The 26,926-nt window shown below is 45.2% G+C and overlaps 2 protein-coding genes across 2 annotated transcripts; one reads left to right on the plus strand and one right to left on the minus strand.

The window, feature by feature from the left end:
* Positions 1-2,892: 2,892 nt before the first annotated feature.
* FSD1 (fibronectin type III and SPRY domain containing 1) lies at positions 2,893-14,266 on the minus strand. The gene is made up of 7 exons (XM_039332865.1): positions 14,249-14,266; positions 12,701-12,950; positions 10,751-10,910; positions 7,907-7,986; positions 6,994-7,245; positions 4,644-4,732; positions 2,893-3,133 (listed from the first exon to the last, which is right to left on the minus strand). Exons 1-7 carry the CDS (start codon positions 14,264-14,266, stop codon positions 3,023-3,025), a joined length of 960 nt encoding a protein of 319 aa, XP_039188799.1. The 3' UTR covers positions 2,893-3,022.
* Positions 14,267-19,882: 5,616 nt separating this feature from the next.
* Positions 19,883-25,934, plus strand: PRPH (peripherin). Its single transcript, XM_039332838.1, has 6 exons — positions 19,883-19,915; positions 20,333-20,458; positions 21,813-22,033; positions 22,722-22,771; positions 23,461-23,540; positions 23,792-25,934. The coding sequence occupies exons 1-6, from the start codon at positions 19,883-19,885 to the stop codon at positions 23,837-23,839; spliced, it is 558 nt and encodes a 185-aa protein (XP_039188772.1). The 3' UTR covers positions 23,840-25,934.
* The last annotated feature ends 992 nt before the right edge of the window (positions 25,935-26,926 follow it).

A 26,926-nucleotide genomic window follows, 5' to 3' on the forward strand; every position in this document is an offset into this window, starting at 1 on the left:
GGAAGAAAGGTCGTAAAATGGGGCAAAACTCAATTGGCAAAAAAGTAGTAAAGTTAATAATAATAATAATAATAATTAAAAAAGTTGGAAGGGATCTTGGAGATCATCAAGTCCAACCCCCCGCTCAGGCAAAAAAGCCGATACCATTTTAGACAAATGGCTGTCCAGTCTTTTCTTAAAAACTTCCAGTGTTGGAGCATTCACCACTTCTGGAGGCAGGTTGTTCCACTGGTTAATTGTTCTGACTGTCAGGAAGTTTCTCCTTAGTTCTAGGTTGCTTCTCTCCTTGATGAGTTTCCATCTGTTGCTTCTTGTCCTGCCTTCAGGAGCTTTGGAGAATAGCTTGACTGCCTCTTCTTTGGGGCAGCCCCTGAGATACTGGAAGACTGCTATCATGTCCCCCCTCGTCCTTCTCTTCATTAAACTAGAGATACCCAAAAATAGTCTTCTGCCTATTTATTCTACATTTCTTTTCTTCTTCTTTTTTTTAAAAAAGATTTTATTGAGTTTTATAGGGTTAGGGATAGAACAAGATCAGGATAAGGATTAAGGTTTAGGGTGGGGTTGGGATCAGGATTGATGTTGGGAAGGGGTTGAGGTCAACATTGGGGTTATCCCCCAACAGCATTTTCAATCTTTAGCAAACAGACTATTGTCTGGGTAACATATGTTCACAATCGTTGATATACTAATAAGTAATTGTAGCAAATGTAATAAATGATACTGGAAGACTGCTATCATGTCCCCCCTCGTCCTTCTCTTCGTTAAGCTAGACATATCCAATTCCAGCAGTCGTTCCTTATATGCTTTAGCCTCCAGTTCCCTGATCATCTTTGTTGCTCTTCTCTGCCCTCTTTCTAGAGTTTCAACATCTTTTTTACATTGTGGCGACCAAAACTGGATGCAGTATTCCAAGTGTGGCCTTACTAAGGCCTTGTAAATTGGTATTAACACTTCACCTTATCTTGATTCTGTCCCTCTGTTAATGCAGCCTAGCACTGTGTTGGCCTTTTTGACAGCTGCAGCACACTGCTGGCTCATATTTAAGTGATTGTCCACTAGGACTCCGAGATCCCTCTCACAGTTGCTACTATTGAGCAAGGTACCCCCGATATATACCTGTACATTTGGTTTTCTTGCCTAAATCTAGAAACTTATTTTTTTCACCACTGAATTTCATTTTGTTAGATAGCGCCCAGTGTTCAAGTCTGTCCAGATCCGCCTGTATCTTAAGCCTGTCTTCTGGAGTGTTGACTATTCCGTGTCCCGGGATCATGTGATTCCCTTTTGAAACCTTCTGACCAGCAATGAGGAACCCAGATTCACTTAACAACCAGGTCAATAATTTAACAACGGTAGCAAGAAAAGTCATAAAGTGGGACAAAAGCCACTGAACAATTGTCTCAGTTAATAACGGAAATTTTGGGCTCAATGTTGGTCGTAAGTTGAGGACTACCGTTATAACCAGTTGCCAAGAATCTGAATTTCGATCACGTGACCATGAAGATGCTGCGACGGTCGTAAGTCTGAAAAATTTTCATAAATCCCTCTTTTTGGTGCTGTTCCAGTCACTAAACAAACTATTCTAAGTTAAGGAACACCTCTAGTTGTGACCTTTTTGCATCTAATATTTTTATTACTGTCTCTCAGTTATTGTATTTTATGCATTCGAATGTTTATTACTGTGATTAGAATAAAGTTATTTGCTTACTTACAGTACTGAACTGGACAATACTCTCAGAGCTTGGAAGCTAAGCAACATTTGGCAGGGTTACTAATTGGATGGGAGACATCAGGGCATTGCAGGCTTCCAGATCCAACTGCAAAATTGGAAAAGCTTCACGGAACAAAATGACAAGCCCCGTTGATGGAGCTGCCAAAGAAACAACATGGATTTTATCACCCAAAGCAGGCTTTCTCAGCGCTGATCGCTTTAACACGCGTGGACTCCAGCTAACGGTTGCTAAGGGAACAGCGGTAAGTTTGAAGACTACCAGTTGCCTTGTTCAAAATGGCGGACGCTCTCAAATATCCGTAAACTCTGATTGAGTATACGAGAGTTTCTGATTTCCTTTCTAGACAGCCTTTTATTCAGAAACACGAGGACTAGAATCTTAGCTTATTCTTGAGGACAATCTTAGTTCATACATGAGGATTAGAATCTTAAGTTTACTCTTGAGGACTAGAACCTCAGTTTGTTCCTGAGGACTAGAACTTTAGTTTATTCTTGAGGACTAGAATCTTAAGTTTGTTCTTGAGGACTAGTTTATTCTCGGAGACTCGAGGCCATTCCGAAGTGATAACCTAGCTTTCGCAAACCGACAGCAAAAATGGCTACAAATCCATTGTTTATTAATTGAAGCAATATCCTCCTTTTCCAAAATCAAGCACCAAAAAAAAAAAAAAAAGACTTTGGACTGGTTTAGCAATTCATTCTTAATCCAGGCCAGATTTTTTTTTAAAAAAAAAAGCCTGACTCGTTTTGCAGAATTTTGCTCTCTGCAACTGGAGTGTTGGGGAAAATTTTGGAGTGGGGTGGGGTGGCAGAAAACCAGAGTGGGGAATGCACAGTGCTTTTATTGTCCCTTTTCCCCCCCCCCTCAACCAAGCTTTTGTGCTACGCGAGAGGTGGCATCCCGAATCCCACTGATAGCACCGGATAACCGAGGGGAACCCTGGGATTAAAATCCAGCGAGGGCGCCATTTTACAATCCGATCTAAATAATCTAGTATCTTCCAGCTAACCCCCTTTTTAAGTCTCCTTGGCAAGTGCCTAATCCAGGGCTCTCCAAACTTGGCCTCTATAAGACGGGTGGACTTCAACTCCCAGAATCCCCCAGCCAGCCAGGGGGAATTCTGGGAGTTGAAGTCCACCCGTCTTAAAGTGGCCAAGTTTGGATAGACGAAACCTGGAAGGAAAAAAAGAATACGTATTGTATATATATTTTTAAAATACGGTGGGGTCCGTGACCGTGAATGGACTGTCTCTCCAACTTGGAAAAGAGGAAGGTGACGAGCGTCACTAAGTGAGGCTGGTGGTAGAACTGCTCGTCGCGCTGTTGCGCTTCTGAAGGCATTTGACGGCGCCAGGAACTTGCAAGCCGGAGTAGACGTGAAAACTGCCGCACCACACCTGAGCAGGAAGAAACGAAAAACCAGAATAAGCCGGGGGAATAAATTGCGACGGGTCCAAAGAATCATAGAAACTCAAGAGATATCAAGCAAAAGCAAGGAAACTGCTGTAAAAAAAACCCAAAGCAGGGCATATATGTCCGTACAGGTCAAAACAGTCAAGATGGTGGCCACAGGTGCACTTAGATCCGCCCCTTTGGAATCTTTGCAGGACATAGGTCTGCCATTTTGACTTTTTTGACCTTCTGCCCATCGGTGCTCTTCCTGAGAGATGCAGTAGTGTTCAGAGCTAAATCCTTCCTTCTTTCCTTCCTTGCTTCCTTCCTCCCTCCCTCCCCCTTCCTTCCTTCCTTCCTTCCTTCCTTCCTTCCTTCCTTCCTTCCTTCCTTCCTATCCATCTCTCCACTAGGTGGTCCTTCTCTATTATTCTATATTTAGTTGCCTCATATTGTGGGATCCCCAGTCAGGATGGGAACTGGGCAGTTGGTTAATTATTAACTTGAATTAATTAACTGAATTTTAATCAATTAAACCAAGTTAAATTATTAAATGCAATTAAACTCGTTTAAATTATTAAATGATACTCATTCAATTTAATTAAATTTCATCAATGCAATTGAATTGAGTTATTAAATTTAATCAATGAAATTAAATTAGGTAGCAGGGCTGGAGACAAGGCAGATTTAACACCCCTTTTCAAATATCTGCAGGGAAATCACCTGGAAAAAGGTCTAAATTCTTACTGATTTCGGAACCCAACACATTTAAAACTGAGGTTAGGTCGATATTGTGGCTGAATGAAAGAAAAACTTCTTAACAAGAAGAGCAGTTTGCTGGTGGAAACTGCTGGTAGCCCAGTACAGGCTGGGCCACCATCCAATGTGGGATATTTTAATTTGGACCCCTGCACACAACAAAGGGAGGGGGGGACTGGATGCCCTCGAGGTTCCCTCCCACATCCAAGATTCTATCATTCTACGCTTCTAATTTCCTGCCTAGCTAAATAATTATTTTGCTTGTAATCCAAGGCTAGCGTAGCACACTTCTAAATTTAGATATGGACGAAGGAAAAAAAAAGGAACGGCTTCTAATCCTTTGAGCATAAATGTACATCATCAATAAATACAAATCGGCCACCCAATGTTGCTTTGCATATTAATTGGTATATTAATTAATTTAATAAATATGGGGCGGGGTATTTGATTCTGTCACTTCACCCGGCATAATTCTCTTCCTTGATCCAATCTATTAATTTATCTCCTTTAAGTAGTTCAGTAGGTCTCAGCCTATTCCGGTTCTCCTTCAAAATCCCATCATAAGGACTAGAACCTTGTGTTGTTGTTGTTGTTTTTTAAGAAAAGGAAGACAGAACTTCAAAGATCTTCACCAGATGTTACAACCCACAAGCTTCTTCTTAAGATAAGAGACAAGATAACCTTTATTGTCATTTTTTCCCACTGTGGGCACAACGGCACACATCAAAAATGAAATTTACCGCTTCCAAAACTTACCATAAAGGCCGGGAGAACCGGTTGGGTAAATTTGGCTCGAAATGTGTGTAGCAACTGCTTAGTTTTTGCGTTGTAGAACGAGAGGAATCCTGCAAAGAGGGAAAAGGAAAAAAAGGGGGGGTCTTGAGGGGTGAGGGAACAGGGGAAAATATGGACAAGAAGAAGTAGAAAGGGGGCCAAAAATTTATCTATCCCAGTTTGACAGGGGAAAAATTGGAGAAGACCCTCTCCCCACACACAAAAAAACCCAGTTATGCCTCCATTGTACAGGGAGTCCTCGAATTACGACCACAGCAGAATTCCCGTTGCTAAGCAAGGCAGTTGTGGAGGGAGTCGCAGTCGGTTTTGCACATTTTTTGGGGGCCACAGTTGTTAATCACCGCAGTTCTTAAGTAAATCATAAGCAAGGTGGTTGTAACGGGTGGAAACTCATCAAGGAGAGAAGCAACCTAGAACTAAGGAGAAACTTCCTGACAGTGAGAGCAATTCATCAGTGGAACAGCTTGCCTCCAGAAGCAGTGAATGCTTCAACACTGGAGGTTTTAAAGAAGAGATTGGACAGTCATTTGTCTGAAATGGTATAGGGTTTCCTGCCTGAGCAGGGGGTTGGACTAGATGACCTCCAAGGTCCCTTCCAACTTTACTACTATTACAAAGTTAAACAGGTCAGGCTTGATTTTTATGACCTTTTTGGGCAGGGTTATTAAATTAATCACCGCCATCACTAAGTGAATCTTATGGTCATTGAACGAATCCAGCTTCCCTCACTGACTTTGCATGTCGGAAGCCAGCTAGAAGGTTGGAAATGGTGATCACTTGATCCCAGGGAATGTTTGAACCGTAATAAAGACATATTGCTTAAAAAGCACTGTAGTTTGATTGTATGCTGCGACAGTCGTAAGTGTGAGGACTCGCCGTAAGTTTTCAATGCTGTTGTAACTTCAAAAGGAAGGATGGTAAGTTGAAGGAATAGGAATAGCAACAGCCCACAAACAGCCCACAAACCCACAGCCACACTCCGCCAGGAATTATCCAGAACCAAAAACAAGATCCAGAAGGACGAAAGAAACAATGCAATCTACACAATCAGCTGTAACATTGCAACCAATTCTACTGGATTGGGATTTGGGATTTGGCCACGATCCCAAATCCTTAATCACTACTCACACCGACACCAAACAGCAACAGTTCGATTGGAGCAACATAACAACAACAACAACATTGACAGACTCTATCTACCAAAGCAAATAGGTGGGCGTGGAATGCTGCAAGTACATCAGATGGTCGAAGAAGAAAAAATGGCTTTGGAAGAATATCTGAAGAACAATGATGAAGATGCACTGAAATTAGTATATCAGGAAGGCTTACTGACTACTGGAGAGACCAAACTGGCCTACAAGAAAGACCAAATGAAGAACAGAATAGAGGCATGGGAAGACAAAGCACTACATGGCCAATACATTAAAAAATAGCTGGGAAAGCAGATAATAATAAAACCTGGCAATGGCTAAGAGCAGGAAAATTGAAGAAAGAGACCGAGGGACTAATTCTGGCTGCACAAGACCAAGCCTTAAGGACAAATGCATACAAAGTCAAAATTGAGGAGACAGCAACAGACAGTAAGTGCCGCCTATGCAAAGAAGCTGAAGAAACAGTGGACCACTTGGTAAGCTGTTGCAAGAAGATTGCACAGACTGATTACAAGCAGCGGCATGACAAAGTAGCAATAATGGTGCATTGGAAGATCTGCAAAAAATATCATTTGCCTGTAAGCAAAAACTGGTGGGATCATAAAATAGAGAAAGTCATAGAAAATGATTAAATTAAACTGCTCTGGGACTTCAGAATTCAAACAGACAAGCACCTGCAACATAACACCCCAGACTTAACAATTGTCGATAAGAAAGACAAAAAAGTCTGGATAGTGGACGTGGCAGTGCCTGAAGACAGCAGAATAGAAGAGAAAGAACTGGAGAAGATAACAAAATACAAAGACCTACAAATAGAAGTAGAAAGACTGTGGCAAAAGCAAGCAAGGGTAGTACCAATAGTGATAGGCTCCTTGGGTGCAATCCCAAAACAACTGGAGCACCACTTGAACACAATTGGCATTGACAAATTTGCTATTAGTCAATTGCAAAAGGCGGCCTTACTAGGTACTGCTTCCATCCTGCGACGATACCTGTAATACCATCGAACATCCACATCTGCCTATCCCAGGTCCTGGGTAAGGACTCGATAGGTAGACAAAATGCCAAATCCAGTCTGAACATCTGGCTGACTGTGCGATGATCCATAATAATAATAATTATTATTATTATTTGCCTTCCATTTCACCATAAGAATTTACCTTCGTGAAAATTGCAATACACGCCTAGAATATCCGGAACTGGGATGTCCAGGATTTTGGCCTTGTTGTTGTGCTTGGCTGTGAAGCTGACCTGCAGCCAGTTGTTGAGATGAAGGCACCAGGACGAAGAAGTTTTGCCCAGCTGGTCAAACTTGCCCAGATTCCGATAAGCCACGCCCACCGCAAACGCTTTGCTGTCCCGGTCGTAGCGTACCTCCCAGTAGTGGTCACCGCTGTCAATCAAGGTGTCTCCTGTGAAGGGAAGAATTATGGAGCCCTTGGATTGGCTGATAAATCCGTTCGCTTGCTTTGCATTGGCTAAAATCAATGTGTTTCTCAAGCTCAGTGACTTTTAAGGTTTATGGACTTCAACTCCCAGAATTCCGCAGCCAGCCATGCTGGCTGGGGAATTCTGGGAATTGAAGTCCATGCTTCTTAAAGTCGCTGAGCTTGTGAAACTAGCTAAAATAAACCTACATCTGAGTTTAATGCCGTCTTTCTCAATCTTGGCCACTTTAAGATGTCTGGACTTCAGCTCCCAGAATTCATCAGCCACATGCTTCAAGCACGCCACCTGGGGAATTGTGGGAACTGAAATCCACACAGCTTTTAAATGTGTTCAGATTGAGAAATATTGCTCTAGTAGTGTTATCCCAACCACAACAATAAGAAATAGAATTGATTGACTCAGTTCAGTTTTAAGTTTAGGATTTGTATTTCTTGTTTTAATGTTTTATATGCCATAATCTTATTTCACGTCTGTAAGTTGCTTTTAGCTTTTTAAGATGCGAGGACTTCAACTCCCAGAATGCTCAACCAGCATTTGTGGACTTCAACTCCTGGAACGTTCATTCGCAAGACACACACACACACACACCCCCAAGATGACCCTGGACAGTGACGAAATTCTTACCTAACACTGTATAGGATTCGGCAGTGAATCGGTCTCGCCCTCCACGGCCCATCGGCATCCTTTTCGGAGACTGGACACACCTGTGTACAAGAAGATCCATTGGGCGGGGCTGCTGAGACCCACCATTCAAAAGTGAGGGGGCAATGGGGAGGGCTGGGAATTGGACCCCATTTAGAGCCCAGCCCCCCCTCCCCCGTTTCACACTGTGACAACGCTGAGTTGAGGAAACCAAGGAGTCACAACAGAAAACCATCCTTTTATATGCCTTGGTCCACGTGTGCATGAATCTGATTACAAATTTAATGCAGGCGGTCCTCGACGTACCAGCCCAAAATTTATGTTGCTAAGCGAGACACTTGTTAACTGAGTTTTGCCCCATTTTACGACTCTTCTTGCTGCCTTTGTTAAGCAAATCGCTGCGGTGGTTCAGTTAGTAACACGGTTGTTAAGTGAATTCAGCTTCCCTGAGGACTGGGATTGTCAGGTCGCAAAAGGGGAACATACGATCCCGGGACACTGTGGCCGTCGTAAATGTGAGTCAGTTGTAATTATGGGAAAGACATATTAAACTAACTAAAGCAGTGCCACCTAAAGAAAACCTATACAACATGTTTTACAGATGGCACATGACACCCGTGAGACTAGCGAAAAGGTTTAAAAATACTTCAAACAATTGTTGGAAATGCCAACAAAGGCCAGGTACGTATTACTACATCTGGTGGACATGCCCTAAAGCACTAGTTCTCAACCGTTTTAATGCTGCGACCCCCAACCGGTCGTAAGTCGAGGACTACTCAACTGGTCGTAAGTCGAGGACTACTCAACTGGTGCAGCACCGTTTGCAGAATGGGACTTTTGGCGGGCTCAGCAGGGCAGAGACAGCCGGGACAATTCCTATTGGCTTTGGAAAGCCAATAGAATTAGACTCTATTCAAGAGAGTCTATTCTATTGGCTTTCAAAAGCCAATAGAATAAAAGGGAGGAGCACAGCTAAGGAAAAGGGGGAAAAAAATGGCGGACTGCGTTGTTTGGCGACCCCCGTGAAATGGTCGTTCGACCCCAAATGGGGTCCCGACCCACAGGTTGAGAACCACTGCCCTAAAGCAAAAAGGTATTGGGCTAAAATACATCTATGGCTGGAGAAGATGACTAGAAAACAAATAGACTTTAAACCAGAACTGTTTTTGTGAGGAATAATAGGAGCCAAGTATGAGAAAGATTCTTCTTTGTCTTGTGCCATATCTGTTGTCGGACGTTGGCGATCCTGTTTTTATCAGCAGCCACACAAAAAAATGCTGCTGAGTTTTGTCCAAACCAGTCCCTTAGATTTTGAAGCCACGATGGTCTCCTTCTGCCTGGACCTCGTTTGCCTTCAATCTTTCCCTGGAGGATGAAATGGAGCATGCCGTGTTTTTCTGGGTGTCGCATCACACGTCCGAAATATTCTAATTTTTGTTTTTTAATTGTTTGGATGATTTCTCTTGGCTTTCCCAGGCGGCTTATCGCCTCCTCATTTCTGATCTTGTCAACTCAGCTTATACGTAACAGCTGCCTGTAAATCCACATTTCAAATGCTTCTAGTCTCTTCAGGTGGCCTTTTGTCAGAGACCAACTCTCTACTCCATAGAGCAGGATAGAAAAAATATAGCATCTGACAAGCCTGATTTTTCAGTCTTAGGCTTATGTCGTGACTGCAGAAGGCTTTTTTCATTTTGAAGAATGCTGTTCAAGCTTTCTCTATCCTTGTCTTTACTTCAGTGGTCATGTCTCCGCGTGATCCTTTCACCTTTTTTTAATGATATCCCTTCCGAATTTATTGGTAGTAAATTAACGGGTTGTTTGCTGACAACCATGATCTTGGTTTTTGAGGTGTTCAGCTTCAAGCCATATTTTTCAGATAAAAAGATAAAAAAAGAGAAAGATTGCAGATATCTAATACTACGTGTATTAACGGCAGCAAGAATTGTATTTGCCCAATATTGGAAAAAATGAAAATTTACGAGCTGAAGAAATGCTAATTAAGAAAATTCTATAGAGTGTGCAGAAATGGATAGATGGACTTTAAAGATTAAAGAGAAAGAAGACTCAGTGTACTTTAGAACATGGGATAACTTTTATCCATGACTAGAAAAACGACTCAGAGAGAAAGGAATGTGACATGTAATTTTGAATATATATTAGTAGGAAGAAGGCTACTGAGTGATTAATTAATTTATGATAATTAACTACATCTATTATTCTTAGTTAAATACATGTACCCAGATAATGTACTGTTTGCTAAATATTGAAAATGTTACCTGGGAAAACCCCAACTCCAATCCTAATCCCGACCCCATTTTATCCCTAACCCTATTAAAACGAACAAAATTTATATTACAAAAAATAAATAAATAAATGTGAGTCAGTTGTCAAGCTTCCAAACATAAATCGCGTGACCCTGGGGATGCAGCCATCGTCGTAAGTGTGAAAAGCTGGTCGTAAGTCACTTCTTTTCAGTGCCGTCGTAACTTTGAATGTTCATCCAATGAACGGTTGTAAGCCGAGGACGATCCATTTTCAGTTATAGGCAGTTCTCATTTAATGGCAGTATTTATCAAATCTAGCATCAGAAAAAATATCCAAATAAAGTTCAGTTCTTTATCTGCTCCCGCCCTACACACAGAATCTTGCCAGAGTTAATGTATCCAGGGGGTCCTCGACTTACAATCATTCGTTTAGTGACCGTTCCACTGAAAAAAGGGACACTTATGACCAGCTTTTCACACTCAAGGCCGGGGTGACGGGATCAAATTTCAGGCCGACGAAATGACGGAATAAACCAGCCCAGCCGAGCAAAGTAATTACCTGGCTGGAGAGTTAATGGGGGAGGCAGTTCGGCCCTTCCCGTCCTTTTCCCGTGCTTTCATGTCCTGCACCTTCCCACCCATGGCGTCCCATTCCACACTGAGGTCTTCCACCTTGAGATTGAGGTGGCTGGTGCTGCCATCCAGGCGGTACATGAAGGCTGGGAAGAGAAGAAAGAAGTTTGGGTGTTCGTTTCTAAGTTCCTTCCTTCCTCCTCTCCCCCCCATTCCTAATTTTTCCTCTCCCTCCCTCCCTCCATCCCTCCCTCTCTCCTTCCTTCCCTCCCTCTTACCTTCCCACCTCTTTCCTTTCCTTTCCTCTCCCTCCCCTCCTGCTCCTAATTTCTCCTCTCATTTCCTTCCTTCCTTCTCTTCCTTCTTTCCTTCCTTCCTTCTCTTCCTTCCTTCCTTCCTTTTCTTTCTTCCTTCTTTCCTTCCTCTCTCACTCCCACTGTTCCTTTCCTTTCTCCCTTCTCTCCTCTCCCACTCCTAATTTCTCCTCTCATTTCCTTCCTTCCTTCCTTTTCTCTCCCTCCCAATGTTCCTCTCCTTTCTCCCTTCTCTCCCCTCCCACTAATTTTTCCTCTTTTTTCCTTCCTTCCTTCCTTCCTTCCTTCCTTCCTTCCTTCCTTCCTTCCTTCCTTCCTTCCTTCTCCATCCCAATGTTCCTTTCCTTTCTCCCTTCCCACTCCTAATTTCTCCTCTCATTTTTTTCCTTCCTTCCTTCCTTCCTTCCTTCCTTCCTTCCTTCCTTCCTTCCTTCCTTCCTTTTCTCTCCCTCCCAATGTTCCTTTCCTTTCCTTTCTCCCTTCTCTCCCCTCTCACTAATTTTTCCTCATTTTTTCCTTCCTTCCTTCCTTCTTTTTTTCCTTCCTTCCTTCCTTCCTTCCTTCCTTCCTTCCTTCCTTCCTTCCTTCCTTCCTTCCTTCCTTCCTTCCTTCCTTCCTCCCTCCCTCCCTCCCTCCTTCCTTCCCTCCCTTCTTAATCTCAATCCAAATCCCCAGGTCATTTCTGCCTTAATGACCGCAGAGGTCTCCGAACAACCTGAACCACGGGCATAAACTGAGGACTAGCTGTATAGCTAATATTTATAAAATCGTTTTAGCCTAATCCTGGATTTCCTAGTCTGGTCTATTTACTGGGAGAGACAATGTCCTGCAACAGACCACTGCACTGATCAATGAAGCAAATTAAGGGGAGGGACCTTCTAGAGTCTCCAAATGTGGCCGCTTTAAGAATTCTGGGAGTTGAAGTCCACAAGTCTTAAAGCAGCCAAGTTTGAAGACCCCTGTTCTAGACCAGTGGCGGCGAACCTATGGCACGGGTGCCAGAGGCGGCACTCAGAGCCCTCTCTATGGGCACGTGTGCCGTTGCCCCAGTCCTAGGCCTTCAGTTGGGTTTTAGGCCTCCGCCGCCGTGTGCAAAAAAAAAAAAAAAAAAAAAAGGGTCAATCAATCAATCAATTTCAACTTCTCGCGGGAAAAAAAAGTTCTTGCAAAGTTGGAATGGATTGATTGAACTTTTTAGTCCCACCCAGTCTGCTGTTACCACTGCAGCCACGCCCACCTAATGGGCCACGCCCACCCGGCTCCCGACGATGCATAAGTGGGTTTTGGGTTGCAGTTTGGGCACCCGGTCTCTAAAAGGTTCACCATCACTGTGCTAGACCATCTAGCTAGCCCAGTCCCCGTTCTCTCTTCTGCAAGTTCAGCCCAGGCCATTTGTGGAGGCTTTGATCACCCAGAGGCAACCACCATTTTGATTTTCACTCCACATGCTCCCGAGTTTAATATTTTTGGGATCACAAACCTGGATTCCTCCATTAAATCCAAACTAGGAAATCACATGCGCCAGATCTGGAATCTTCCAATCCTGGCTAATCTCTAGCTGGGCTGGAAATCCACGTTGCCACCCCCCACCTATACATAAACGACCTATTGGGGTTGCTTACCTCTTGTTTCCAAAGTGACCGGCTCTGAAAACTCTCCCGCCACGGCTTTGTTGCAGGCTTTGACCCGAAAATTCATATATTTCATGTCGAATTTCAACCCTGTAGAGATGGAAAGGTGAAGAAGAATTAGAGAGAATCTAACATTTATGTCATCCAACTTGTATGCCGTCCCTTTAAAAGGCGGGACGTTGTTTTGGCTATAGTTCTCTCTTCTTCCTCCCCCTTTAAATCTTTCTCCTTCCTTCTTCAGCTGTGGATCCAGAAAGTTACATAATTTCTAAAAAAGAGTTATGGAAAAGGTGCAAAATATAAATATATTCGGCTTGATCAATATTTTTTCATTCTCCAAAAATTGTATTCTGGTGTTTCTCCATCTAGGCAGCTTTAAAATATGTGGACTTTGTCATATTGCGCTGAAATAACCCAGGAGTAAACATAGTAAACAGTGGTTTAAATAGTGGTTTATATTACCCCATCTACAATATATGCACTAGGAACAAAATACATACATGTGGTAATACAGCAAAATCCAACACACAGCAGTTACAGCAGGAATCAGACGAGAGAGAGAAACACTCCAGCAAAAGCCTTACCTTTTATACTCAGGCTCTTAAAGGGATACAGACCCTGCTTGCTCTTAAACGGACACAGGCCTTGCTGAGTCATTCCTATTGTTGCATCATCCACCTTATATTACATTACATCATTACATAAGCTGTTTAGCTATTAAATTAATACCTTGACAGACTTCAACTCCCAGAATTCCTCAGCTAGCTTTTGCTGGCTGGGGAATTCTGGGAGTTGATGTCCACACATTTTAAAGCTGTTTAGATTGAGAAACACTGCATTAAATTCAAATCATAATACAGGCAGTCCTTGATTTACAACATAGGCATCTATTCAAAATTATGATGGACCTCTCAAAAATATGATCCGGATTCAAAGTTCCGACAACAACACACACACACCTCTGATCATTTTTCGGTGATGTGTGAGATTTTTTTTTCCTGGAAACTTGCTTTGACTTCCTGTTTTATAATAATAATAATAATAATAATAATAATAATAATAATAATAATAATAATAATAAAGGCGGCCTTATTAGGAACTGCTTCCATCCTGCGACGATATCTGTAATACCATCAAACATCCACATCTGCCTATCCCAGGTCCTGGGTAAGGACTCGATAGGTAGACAAAATGCCAAATCCAGTCTGAACATCTGGCTGACTGTGCGATGATCAATAATAATAATAATAATAATAATAATAATAATAATAATAATAATAATAATAATAATAAAAGTTGGAAGGGACCTTGGAGGTCATCTAGTCCAACCCCCTGCTCAGGCAGGAAACCCTACACCATTTTGGACAAATGGCTGTCCAGTCTCTTCTTAAAAACTTCCAGTGTTGGAGCATTTATTGCTTCTGGAGCAATTAATACCCTGTGCTGACAATGGATTCATTTAACAACCCCCGTTTTTGCTCAACATCCCCTTCAAAAAAAAAAAAAAACCTCATAAAATCAGATTTGTTACAGGGCGACCTGCATAATGACCGTCATGCCTTAACAAGCAAAGTTGAGGCTCAATGATGATCATAAATTGAGGACTACCTGCAAACCTCTAATTTTTAATGTTTTAGTTTTATAGTTTTAATATGGTTTTGTATGTCTTTTAATTTTGGGTTGGGAGTTGGTTATAAAACGGGCGGCTAGGAAGAAATATTATAGAAGTTGTTATGTCCCGAGCCTTTGCAAACGGCTCGGGCGTTTGCAGGCAGTCCCGGGCAGGTGCAAAGCTGCCCGGGACCAGACAGGCTGTCGCCAGCGCCGTGCGCATGCGCGGGTGCTGGCGCGGGAAAAGTAACCCATTTACCCGGGAGTTGCCTATATAAGAGGCTGCGAGGCGTTTGGGCGAGGCTGAAGCCATCTTCCTGTAAGCTGAACGCTGAATAAATGAAACTGAGAACTCCAGCTGCTTCTCGTGTCTGTTTTCCCGCCACGGACTCAACACTGGCGACGAGGGTGGGATGCCTTGCACTACCTGGAAAGGAAGAAGTGTAAGCTTACCCAAGGAGTCCTGAGCGGCGGAAGAGGAACGGCGTCGACTCGGCAGCTACCCGCCAATCCGGTGCGCATTCGGGGGTAGGCTGGCTGATAGACCCGTCTCCTGAAGATCCGAAGATGGCGAAAATCGGAAGGCTTTCGGAATTCGACGTCTCACATCCAGAGCGGTGGGAGTCCTACGTATCCAGAATGGAGAACTACTTCAAGGCAAACCAAGTGAGGGAAGATAGCTTGAAGGCTGCCACCCTGCTTTGCGTTTGCGGCCAAGACGCCTTCGAAATCGCAGAAAACCTTGCAGCACCTGTTCCAGTAGAGTCTGTAAGCTACGCAGACCTGAAGAAGCTGCTGAAGGAGCACTTCCACCCCAAGGTGTCCGTTATCTCATGGCGCCACACCTTCGAGCAGAGGGATCAACGGTCAGGTGAAACAGCCAAGGAATACATCGCCGCGCTACGGAAGGCCGCCAAGCCCTGCGAGTTCAAGGACCTCGAGGGAACGACTGAGGGACCGATTCGTGTGCGGGCTAAGGCATCGAGAGGCTACAACAGAGACTTTTCGCAAAGGAAGAATTATCCTTCCAAGACGCCTTAAGGGAAGTCACCGCAGAAGAAGCAGCAGGCGGCGCCATCAAAAACATGCGGCCGATCAGAAACAGTGCAGAGGGTGCGTCCGTGCACCAGGAAGACGTCCGACGAAACTCCGAGGAGGATCCGGACGAGGAAGTCGACCGTCTACACCCCGCGAAGGAAGAGAACCAGAAGGGAAGCTCTTCGGCTCTGCTCAAGTGCATCGGCTGTGGAGGTCGCCACAGGAGAACCGACTGCAAGTTCCGCTCCGCTACCTGTCGGGCATGCGGCAAACAAGGGCATATTGCAGCTGTGTGTCTGAGCCGACGAAAGGCACAACCCCAAGAAGAACGCCTGAAAGGTACCAGATTCCCCAGCCAGAATAGGGTAGGGTTTTGCGCTTCGCGAAGAAGCATCTGTAGAACAGGCACACACAAGCCCATGAAGAAAAAGCTGTCACTCAACGTGAAGCTACAAGGGGTTCCATTATCTATGGAACTAGACACAGGGTCTGCCCTTTCCATCATTTCATTGAATACATTTAGGAAGATTTGTTCCAGTAGTGGGACTAAGGCCAAGTTAAGGCCTTCTGATATTGTATTAACTGATTTTCAGAACTCAAGAGTGTGTGTTAAGGGGGAGGCCACCATTAACGTGCAATACAAGAGTTTTGAAGGTCCACTAGACTTGTTAGTAGTAGGGGGTGAAAGAACGAGTCTCATAGGACTCGATTGGTTTGAGGCCCTGGGGATACACGTCACAGGACTCAACAGCTTAAAAACACTCGACCTACAGGAAGTCTGCAAGGAATTTGCAGATGTTTTCAGCCCCCAGCTGGGCACATTCAAAGGACCACCTGTGTCCTTAAAGCTAGACCCAACTGTCACTCCCATTAGGATTAAAGCAAGAAGGGTCCCTTTTGCTTTAAAAAGTAAGATTGACACTGAACTAGGGACAAACTAATCCAAACAGGGGAATCCTAGCAGACCTGTTTGATTGTCCAACCCGTGGGAGACCCCCATTGGTCACAGATCTAAAAGGAAATGGGACATTCGATCATTTGTGCTGATTACAAATGCACACTCAATTAAAGGCATTTGCAAGCAACAAGCTATCTGTTACTGTGGTCAGGTAACATCTGGCCCTCTCCAAGGGGGGCGTGTTTTTGCAAAGGCTTTGACCTAGCTCAAGCATATCAACAGCTGCCTGTTGATGATGATGCTGCCATAGCGCAGACCATTGTGACCCACAGGGGAGCCTTTAAAGTAAAAAGGCTACAGTTTGGAGTAAATGTCGCTCCTGGGATTTTCCAAAGCGTAATGGAAAACACACTACGAGGTATACCAGGGGTCTGCCCCTACTTTGAAGATGTCTTGATTGCAGGAGACTCCACACACATTCTAGCTGAAAGACTTAGGGCTGTCCTGTTAAGATTCAGGGAATCAGGCCTCAAGCTCAGAAAAGACAAATGCAAGATCGGGGTGCCTTCTACTGAATTTCTGGGATTCAAAATTGATGCTGCTGGGATTCATCATGCTGAATCCAAACTAACTGCTATTTTACAAGCACCCAGGCCAAAGTCTAAGGCCGAACTTCAGGCCTTCCTAGGCCTCCTGAATTTCTACAATTCTTTTCTTCCACATAAAGCTAGCGTAGCTGAGCCTCTTCACAGGCTACTCGACAAACAAGCTGTGTGGCTGTGGTCACAAGCACATGAGGCTTGCTTTAAAGAAGTCAAGGCCTTGCTCACTTCTAACAGTGTTCTTGCACATTGCAACGAGTCTCTTCCTGTGTGCATCGCTTGTGATGCATCCCCCTACGGGGTTGGAGCTGTCCTGAGTCACCTCAGGTCTGATGGAACTCAGGTTCCTATTGCATACTACTCCAGAACACTGTCTTATGCCGAGCGCAACTACGCTCAGATAGACAGGGAGGCTCTGGCTGTTGTTGCTGGAATTAAAAAATTCCACGATTTTCTATATGGCAGGCATTTCACGGTCTTCACTGACCATAAGCCTCTTTGCTGGGACTGTTTACCACACGTAAGCAGGACTCCCAACATTCATTCCCCTAGAATGTGCTTAGGTGCGTCATTTTCTGTCGCATATGATTTCTCATATCCCAGCTGGGAAAGAAATGGGCCATGCTGATGGCCTCAGTAGGGTGCCTCTGCCAGTAGTAGAAGCTGACCCCGCGCCAGCTGTCAACATTCTATCAATCCACGCCTTGCCCGAGCTCCCTCTTAGTGCCAGGGATGTTACCGCTGAAACAGGTACAGATCACACACTTTCACGTGTCCGCTCCTGGGTCCTGTCCGGGTGTCCTGAGCACTGCCCTAGTCCTGAGTTTCAGAGTTTCTGGTCCAAAAGAAACGAACTGTCCCTTTCTCAGGGTTGTCTGCTTTGGGGAAACAGAGTTGTCATTCCCACCTCAATGAGAACTAGGGTCTTAGAATCCCTCCACGAGGGTCATCCTGGCATTGTTCGTATGAAGGCTCTTGCACGCAGCCACTTGTGGTGGCCTGCTTTAGATAAAGATATTGAGGCTAAGGTACACGCATGCCACCTGTGCCAACGATCTCGCCCCGAGATGCCCCAAGCTCCTGTGCATAGATGGGAGGAAACACAGTCCCCATGGTCTAGGGTGCACATTGACTACGCTGGCCTTTCAGGGCCAGTTCTTCTTGGTCCTTGTTGACAGCCATTCAAAATGGCTTGAGGTTGTACCTGTCTCATCCACCACCACTGCAAAGACTATTCAGGTACTGAGGGGGATTTTTGCTGCACACGGGCTGCCAGATGTCATTGTGTCCGACAACGGCCCTCAATTCACCTCCTCCGAATTCCAAGCTTTCTTACAGGCAAACCTGATTCGTCCTGCCACGTCTGCGCCTTTTCACCCGTCCACCAACGGTATGGCTGAACGCATGGTGCGCATCGCAAAGGACGCCTTGAAGAGACTCACCTACGGGAACTGGCATCACAGGTTGGCTGACTTTCTCCTTTCTTATCGCACCACACCGTCCACTTCTACAGGGAGAAGTCCAGCTGAACTTCGTTGGTGGCGCCAACTTACTACGAGACTTGACCGGTTGCATCCGGACAGACTGCCTTCATCTACCTCACATCCTATGGCACCTAGACAACTACTTGTGAAGTGCCCCGGTTTGAGCCTCGCAATACGGGCCTGTCATACATGGGTCCACCGCTTCTGTGTCCAGGATCCAGGTCCCTCTCTCCTACGAGGTTGCCCTGGACAACGGTCGGTGTCCTGCGTCAGCACATCGACCAACTTCGCTCTAGGCGAGACTTGTCTGCTGAGACTCCTGGGTCTTTTCCAGGGGGGGAGGGGGACCCTTTGGAGCAAAGGGAAGGTCAAGAGCTACTGCCCATCTCCACTGAGGGAGCCACAAACGGCTCGTCCCAAGGTTCTGCAATTGCTCCGAAAAGAAAGTCATGGAGCTTACCCACACAACAGGCACTCACGCCTACTCCAGCCAGGGAGTCACCCGGGGGCATACTCACTTTCCACACACATCACACAGCACTCCAGTAACGGAGGATACCCGGGGGCATCCCAACAAATCATTCCCCGCAAGAGAGCTACTGGCACACAATTCCCAAGGGTTGGCCTGACCTTACCCCAAATCCTACAGGGGGTCAAACATACACAGAGCTAGTCAGGAACCAAGTCCCGACTACAACAACCCTAGCACAAATCAGGGAACACTGAGTTTTGGGAGAGTACAGAAACCCACATGAGCCCAAACACAGAATGGGTTTCAGGGAATGGACAGCCTCCTGACAGGTCTTGGACTGACCTAGGAGGTCCTACAGAGACGCCCAGCAGCGGCTATCACTTCAAGGGGCCTGAGGGTCTACAGCTAGGTAGGTCAACCAGGTCACAAAGTAACAGAAGCCCTGGCCTGACGAGCCCGGTGGGCAAGCAAGCAGGCCAGGCATCGGGGCACAGTCCTTGGAAGACACCAGGGCACAATAGAGAGAACAGGCTCACGCCTCCCTCCAGTCAGGGGACTTATGCCAGTAACCCAGAGCTAAGAAGGTCACAGAGAGCAAAGAAATCTCCTAAGTATCTAGAAGATTACATAACATTGCTGGCAAGGCAAAAGCCAGTAATCAGTGGGAGCACTGGGGAGCAAAATGTCATATAAAATAAATGTTGTATGTTGGTAGTAGTTTTAGCCCGGGGGAAAGGGGTGTTATGTCCCGAGCCTTTGCAAACGGCTCGGGCGTTTGCAGGCAGTCCCGGGCAGGTGCAAAGCTGCCCGGGACCAGACAGGCTGTCGCCAGCGCCGTGCGCATGCGCGGGTGCTGGCGCGGGAAAAGTAACCCATTTACCCGGGAGTTGCCTATATAAGAGGCTGCGAGGCGTTTGGGCGAGGCTGAAGCCATCTTCCTGTAAGCTGAACGCTGAATAAATGAAACTGAGAACTCCAGCTGCTTCTCGTGTCTGTTTTCCCGCCACGGACTCAACAGTAATTGCAGGCTCAATTACGGTCGTAACTTGAGGATTACCTGTATAAAGAATGGGTCCAATGCTGCGGTCCCTGACTATTCTTGTGAGATTTCCACAGAGGGAGCTCATGAGGAGAGTTCTATATGGACTTGTGGCTTGTGTGGCTTGTGTGGCTTGTGTTATTAATTCCCCTCCAGCTAGATAATTGTGAATGAGTTCAGGCAGGTTCTGGCTAGGAGTTGTTTTGGGGTCCCTTCTTTCCCTTCTTTTGATATTCCCAAAATCTTGGGTAGTGGTGCGATGATTAGAATGCAGTATAGCAGATTAACTCTGCATTCCACTGCCAGGAATTCGATCCTGACTGGCTCAAAGTTGACTTAGCCTGCCATCCTTCTGGCATTAGTAAAATGAGGACTCAGATTGTTGGGGGCAATATGTTGACTCTGTAAACCACTTAAAGAGGGCTGTAAACCACTGTGAAGTGGTATGTAAGTCTAAGTGCTATTGCTATTGTTTACAGTTTGCCGACCTGTCAGATGCAGCCAATCGGAATCACGAGGCCCTTCGCCAGGCCAAACAGGAGATGAACGAATCTCGCCGTCAGATCCAGACCTTGACCTGTGAGGTGGATGGACTCAAAGGAACAGTGAGTAAAACACCCATCCTGCTTCAACCTGGGGCAGTAGCAGAGTGCGGCATAGGTCAAAGAACAAGAGAGGGAAAGCCACAGGTCAGCTGATGATGCTGTCTTAGCTTCACCATGCCTTGCTCTGCATGGTGAAATCCCAGAAGAAAGATTGATTACAGCAATCAAATTATGACAACTTCATTGGTTATTGGGCAGTGGTGGGATTCAAATATCTGAACAACCAGTTCTCTGCATGGATGCCACTTCTGGAAGTCCGTTCTGAGCCAGGGAGGCCTCCCAGGCCCAGAACTGACTGCCAGAAGTATGTGGATGCCACTTCTGGTGGGCTGTTCTGGGCCTGGGAGGCCTTCCCGGCTCAGAACGGACTTCCAGAAATGGCGTCTACTCACTTCTGGTGGTCCATTCTGGGCCTTGCAAAAAAGGGCTAGGGCATCAGCTGGTTCTCCAACAAAAAATTAGTTACCAATTCTACTGAATTGATGCGAACCAGCTAAATCCCACCACTGCTACTGGGCCATTTGCAGATTCTGTCTATGACCAGCAAAAACTCTGTATGATACAGGATCAAGCCACCTTCCTTCACCTTAGCCTGCCTGAATTTTAAGATCTTCAGGTGGAAATCTCCTTGCACTGCTTCAACCCTACTGGAGCATGTTTGACAGGAATACAAAAAGTGCCTACTTGGTGATGGCTCCTCCCAGGCTCTAGAACAGTGGTTTTCAACCTTTCTAATGCCGCGACCCCATAATACAGTTTCCCATGTTGTGGTGACCCCCAACCACTTATACATCACCGGGTGCCAGGGGCGTGGCCAAAGAAAAGGGGAAAAAATGGCGGACAGCCTTGTTTGGCGACCCCCATGAAATGGTCATTCAACCCCAAATGGGGTCCCAACCCACAGGTTGAGAACCACTGCTCTAGAATCACTAAATTGACTCTATCTTCTGCAACTTCCCGGTGGTGGCAAAGATCTTGTTCAGGCAGTTTTTGGGGCTTTAGGATGATTTGTCAGTAACTGAAACAGGTTTGGATAAGTAGCTGCTGTTCATTTTCTAACTCAGTTGATGTATTTTAGTCAGATTTTTATATTTGGTTGTTGGTAGCCTTGAGCACCATTTATAGTTGAAAGGCAGACTGTAAATGCAATAAATACGGTAAAATGAAGAGGGGAAGCCACCTGGAGTGCTATCAAGCTGTCTGGATTCAACTGCTTTTATAGTCTGTTTTGACCAGAAGTTACCTCTGCACCCCTCAGGATCATCTTAGTTGCTTATGAATGAGTGAGATTTTGGGGGTCAGTATCCATTTCATGAATTTCAGTCTTGGTGCTGCTCGCTCTTCATCTTGTTAGAATGAAGCCTTGCTGAGACAGATGCGAGATCTTGAGGACCAATATGGAGCCGAAGTGGGCTCCTACCAAGAGACAGTGGCGCGGCTGGAGCAGGAGATCCATCACATGAAGGAAGAGATGGCTCGACACCTCCGGGAGTACCAGGACCTGCTGAATGTCAAGATGGCTCTTGACATTGAAATTGCGACTTACCGCAAGCTGTTGGAAGGAGAGGAAAGTAGGTAGGTCAACAGTGGTCAGATCCTGCCCTGCTCATCTTTTAGGTTCATGGGCACATTTTGAATGTTCATGGGTGCCACCCCTGAGTGGCTAGTGCAGGCAGCATGGTAAGGCACAAAACACTGGAAGACGTAAATTGGTTTTGGGGAGACAAGGACTTACCCAGGAAACTGAGCATGAAGCAGACATGAAGGTTGCTGAGCCATAAGGCTATTCATTGGGCTCCACCTAAAATTGTCCAGTCTTTTCTTTTCCTAACCTTTCTGATAGCTAGGCATTTCCCCTCTGTTTACACCAATCTTGCTCTAATGCTCTCCCCTCCATATCCTTTCAGCATTTTCATATCTGGACACATGACCATTAGACCAGGTGCATGTAGGAAAGTTTCTGGAATAATTTAGGCCAATCTTGCTTTGTGGGATGCCTGGCACGTGTTTCTTCTATTTCAGATAGTAGGGTGGGTGGGCACCGGAAGGTTGATCTGCAGCTGTCTTGGTTATAGTTTCAGCATTGAGAAAGATAGTCCCTATTTTTACCTAGTTCTAAATAACATTTTATAGGAATATGTGAGGAGGAGGGAGGTCTTCTCCTTTCCTGGGAGGAATGCAAAAAAGCCATTTTAAAGAGAAAGTTTGGAAATTAACTTGTAGAAGTTTCTGTAATGCTCACTGCCCCGTATCTTCCTTGCAGGATTGCAGTACCTGTCCAATCCATGGCATCTTTCAGCATCAAAACTGCAGGTGAGCCAATAGCCAGCATGGGTCTTCAATGCACCCACATGCTTTTATGTTGTTTGACAAAATTATGGGCTTCTGAAAGAGATGGTAGCAGTGGCACAGAAGTCAGCAATATTCTAGGTCAGGGGTAGGCAACCTTGGCTCTTTTATGACTCGTGGAGTTCAACTCCCAGAATTCCTGAGCCAGCATGGCTCAGCTTGGAAACCTCTCCCTTTCCCCTCAGCATGGCTGGCTCAGGAATTCTGGGAGTTGAAGTCCACGAGTCATAAAAGAGCCAAGGTTGCCTATCCCTGTTCCAGGTGGAGCCAAGCATCTTTTTTGGCCATATTTTGCACATGCTTTATTTCTACCAAGCAGTAACTTGAGGGGAACATTTTGGCTTGATGAGAACAAGCTTGGCTTTGGAGGTTCCCTTATCTCAAGTTGTGCAGGCAATCGTGCCTTAGCCTCAGTTGCTTTTTCTTGGAAAGAGACCCAAAGGCTCCTTTGCTCTCCCCACCTTCCACGTTCCTTTCTTTCTAATTTCTCCCAGCCAAAGATCTGTCATGATGGGTGTATGAGTGAAAGAAGATAGCTGAGTGCTGGGTGTTTGGGAGCTGTAGTCCTCAGTCCCCTGCATGACCCTGGATGGGGTGAAGTAAGGGGCCTTGAATGCTGAGCCTTTTCTCCCTCAAACCTCCCTCCTCCTTAGTTTCAGAGCCAGATCCAAGTGCAGAGAGCCATACCCGGAAGACGGTGCTGATCAAAACCATTGAAACCCAGGATGGAGAGGCAAGTCAATGAGCTGTTCATACTGGAGATTTGTGTGAAAGAGGAACTCGGGGCAGAGGTGTGATTTTTAAGTTGTGGAGATTGGACCTAAGCCTAGGGCACAGCAAATAACTCCAGAGGCCTAATTAGGGTTTTGCTGTTATTTCAGTCAACCAAAGGAAACCTGGCTTCATAAAAGTCCTGAGGGGTGCCAGGTTGGGGAAGGATTGCCCTCTGCTGCTCTCATAGCTTGGCTTTTTCTCTTCCTGCAGGTGGTGACCGAATCAAGGAAGGAGCAGAGAGCTGAGATAGAGAAGTGAGGCTGGCCACCCCAGCAGGGTCCCCTGGGCCACTGAGAGAGGCACTAAGCTCACCTCTTTGCAAACGTCCCAGTCGCAGATCCCCCTTTTCCCTCACTAAGCCACACTGGCCTTATTTACGATGGTGATGTTGATGATACCTCTTACCACTGGCAGCCTTCCCACACTGTTCCAGGCTCCCTAAGACAGCCCTCTCTGGCCTTCGGACCGTACTCTGTTCACAGCCTGGTGGCAGTCCCACCAGTAATTACCATTGGTCTTGGGAGTGGAGATGGCTTCACCCTGCTCTTTTCTTCCACCGCCTCCTACCTCTTCGTACCACATTCCTTCTCATCCCTCCCTGCAAAGAACCCTTCTCTAATCACTACCCCCAAAACCAAGCTGCCTTCCTGTAAAGTACCACTCACAAAGCCAGCCCACCCTAGGAACCAATTTGCCATGTATGTTTAGATGGAATCTAAAGGCTGTGGCCTTCCGGCTGTTGTGGAATTAAAACTCCCAGCCTCCTAAGTCATACAGAGTGCTGCTGGGACTTGTAGTTCAGCAATAGGTGGAAGGTTCCAGGTTCCCTACCACTGCCAAACACTTAGATGGCTGCAGATTGGCAAGCTCTGACAACTTGCAAGGGCCACTAAGCACAACAACTTGGAAGCACCAAAGAAGGCTAGGAGCTTGCTCATGACCTTATTTTACAGCTCTTGTTGAATCTAAACGATTCTATGTGCTGACCACAGACACCTCCCATGGTTTACAAAGCTTTTCAAGAGAATCATGCTTTGTCAAGATGCAATAGGTTTGGCTTCCCAATTAGTTCTCACTTCTGTGAACTTACTTTGAGAAGGTGCATATTTAGCTTCACCTCATCTGTACTGAAAGGGAGAATAGCACTGGCCAACTTTATAGGGCTGTTTTAAGGTTGACAAGGTAATGCAACAAAAGCATTTTAAATATTAAATAGTAACAAGTGTTAATTTCCTCAGTTGTCGAGCCCCAATCTGGTGGTCTCCAGATGTGTTGACTCCAATTCTCATAATTCCTAAGCAGCGTGATACTGGCTGGGGTTGTGAGAATTAATTTACTGCAACAAGGGAGTGGAAGTGGAGAATACTACGTCAGATCTTCTCAAACAAGCTCCCAAATGAATGCATATACAACAGATTATTGTCTTTTTATTTTTTACAGCAAATTTTGTAAGGGAATCTTTAAAAAGAACCCTCTAAAATAAGTCTTTTGACCATTAGTGCGTTGTTTCCCAATACTGAAGGGTGCTTAGCGGTAATTTTAAGAAACTGATCCAGTAGATCAGAGGTCCCCAACCTTTTGAGCACCAGGGACCGGTTCCGTGGAGAAAGGTTTTTCCGTGGACCGGAGGGTGCGTGGTTTTGTGCTGCCTGCATCTCGCGGATAGGGCTTTGCTAGCATGCCATGGCCCAGTACTGGTCCACGGACCAGTGGTTGGACCCCTGCAGTAGATGTTTACTCAGAAGCCTCAATTCTTTCTTAACCATTTGACTTCCTTTCATTCAAATATGATTTTAGTGCACTTCTAAAAATGATGTCAACTTTGCCTTCTAAGGCAAAAGTAAAGCTAGAAAGCTGCCTTACACTAGAAATTGTGAGTCACAGGGAAAAGAATATTTTTCTGTTCAGCTCTTTAATGCTCCTCTGTCAAAAAAACCCAACTTTTTTCTGCTCCCTTTCTGGGAGAAAGGATCAGGTTGAGACCATCATGGAATTCCCCTTCATCTGCATTGCATATAATTAAGTGTTGTGCAGGCAAAGAAAGCAGATGAGCATTTCTAGAATTTTGAAAAACTCCAAACAATTGCCTTTAATTCACAGGGTCAAACAAACTACAGAACAACAAAAAAAAGAGAGCAAAAAATGCTTACTACCAGTGGTGCTGATTTACAGCCTTAATAAGCAGCAATTCCATCATGTATGAAAGGCATCCAAGACTTCTGTTTAGCACAGTGGTCCTCAACCTTTTTAATGCTGCGACCCCCAACCGGTTGTAAGTCAAGGACTACTCAACCAGTCGTAAGTCAAGGACTATTCAACTGGTGCAGCACCGTTTGCAGAATGGGACTTTTGGCAGGCTCAGCAGGGCAGAGACAGCCTGGACAATTCCTATTGGCTTTTGAAAGCCAATAGAATTAGACTCTATTCAAGAGAGTCTATTCTATTGGCTTTCAAAAGCCAAAAGAATAAAAGGGAGTAGCACAGCTAAGGAAAAGGGGGAAAAAATGGCGGACTGCGTTGTTTGGCGACCCCCGTGAAATGGTCGTTCAACCCCAAATGGGGTCCCGACCCACAGGTTAAGAACCACTGGTTTAGCAGAAGTGGTCACCAAGATTTCAGTGAAGCTTCTGAATCCCTTGTCTATGAACTTGAGAACCCCAGCGACTGTGTGAACGCAACCTCAGTTGGGTGCTAAATGGCCAAAATGGGATTTTGATTTGATTTTGATTTTTTAAAATATAATCCCAAATGGGATTATATTTATGACATCCTGTTGTTATAATGTCATATCCTTGTCTTCTTGTGGCCCTCAAACTGCTGCCTCTTCATTCCTTCATGGGATCTGTAACGTCTCATAAGAGGTAGCACCAAACTCTTATTTCCAGTCTGTCCAGTTTTTAGTCAAATCCAGCTTTCTTTTTGTCAGATGGACATCTTCTTTCACACATTTTCTTTTCTATCCAACAATCTGAGGACTCGTCTTTTCTTTCCTCTCATTTTTGCCCTTGATATTCCAGACTTGTACCTTTCAGATAGAATATGGTAACCATTGCATTTCTGCTACTAATTCCATTCTTGTCAGCCCCTGAAGATAAGCCAGGGCAGGAAGCAGAGCCCACCAAGGCTACAGGAACGTTACTAAGTTATGTTAACAGATTCTTGAAAGACTGACAGATTTCCCCCCCCCCCTCTGCTTCTCTTGCACCAAAGGGAATCTACATGGGCCTGGGTTTTTTTTCCCCTCGCCTCATCTTTCATCTTTAAGTAAACAAGTTGATGTTTACTCAACTATTCTTGCTTTTCTTTTTCAAGTTTTATTTTCATATTTCTGTACATTCCCTATCT

Source organism: Crotalus tigris, unplaced genomic scaffold (assembly GCF_016545835.1).
Source record: "Crotalus tigris isolate CLP2741 ecotype Arizona unplaced genomic scaffold, ASM1654583v1 scf7180000024465.619267, whole genome shotgun sequence".
NCBI lineage: Eukaryota > Metazoa > Chordata > Lepidosauria > Squamata > Viperidae > Crotalus > Crotalus tigris.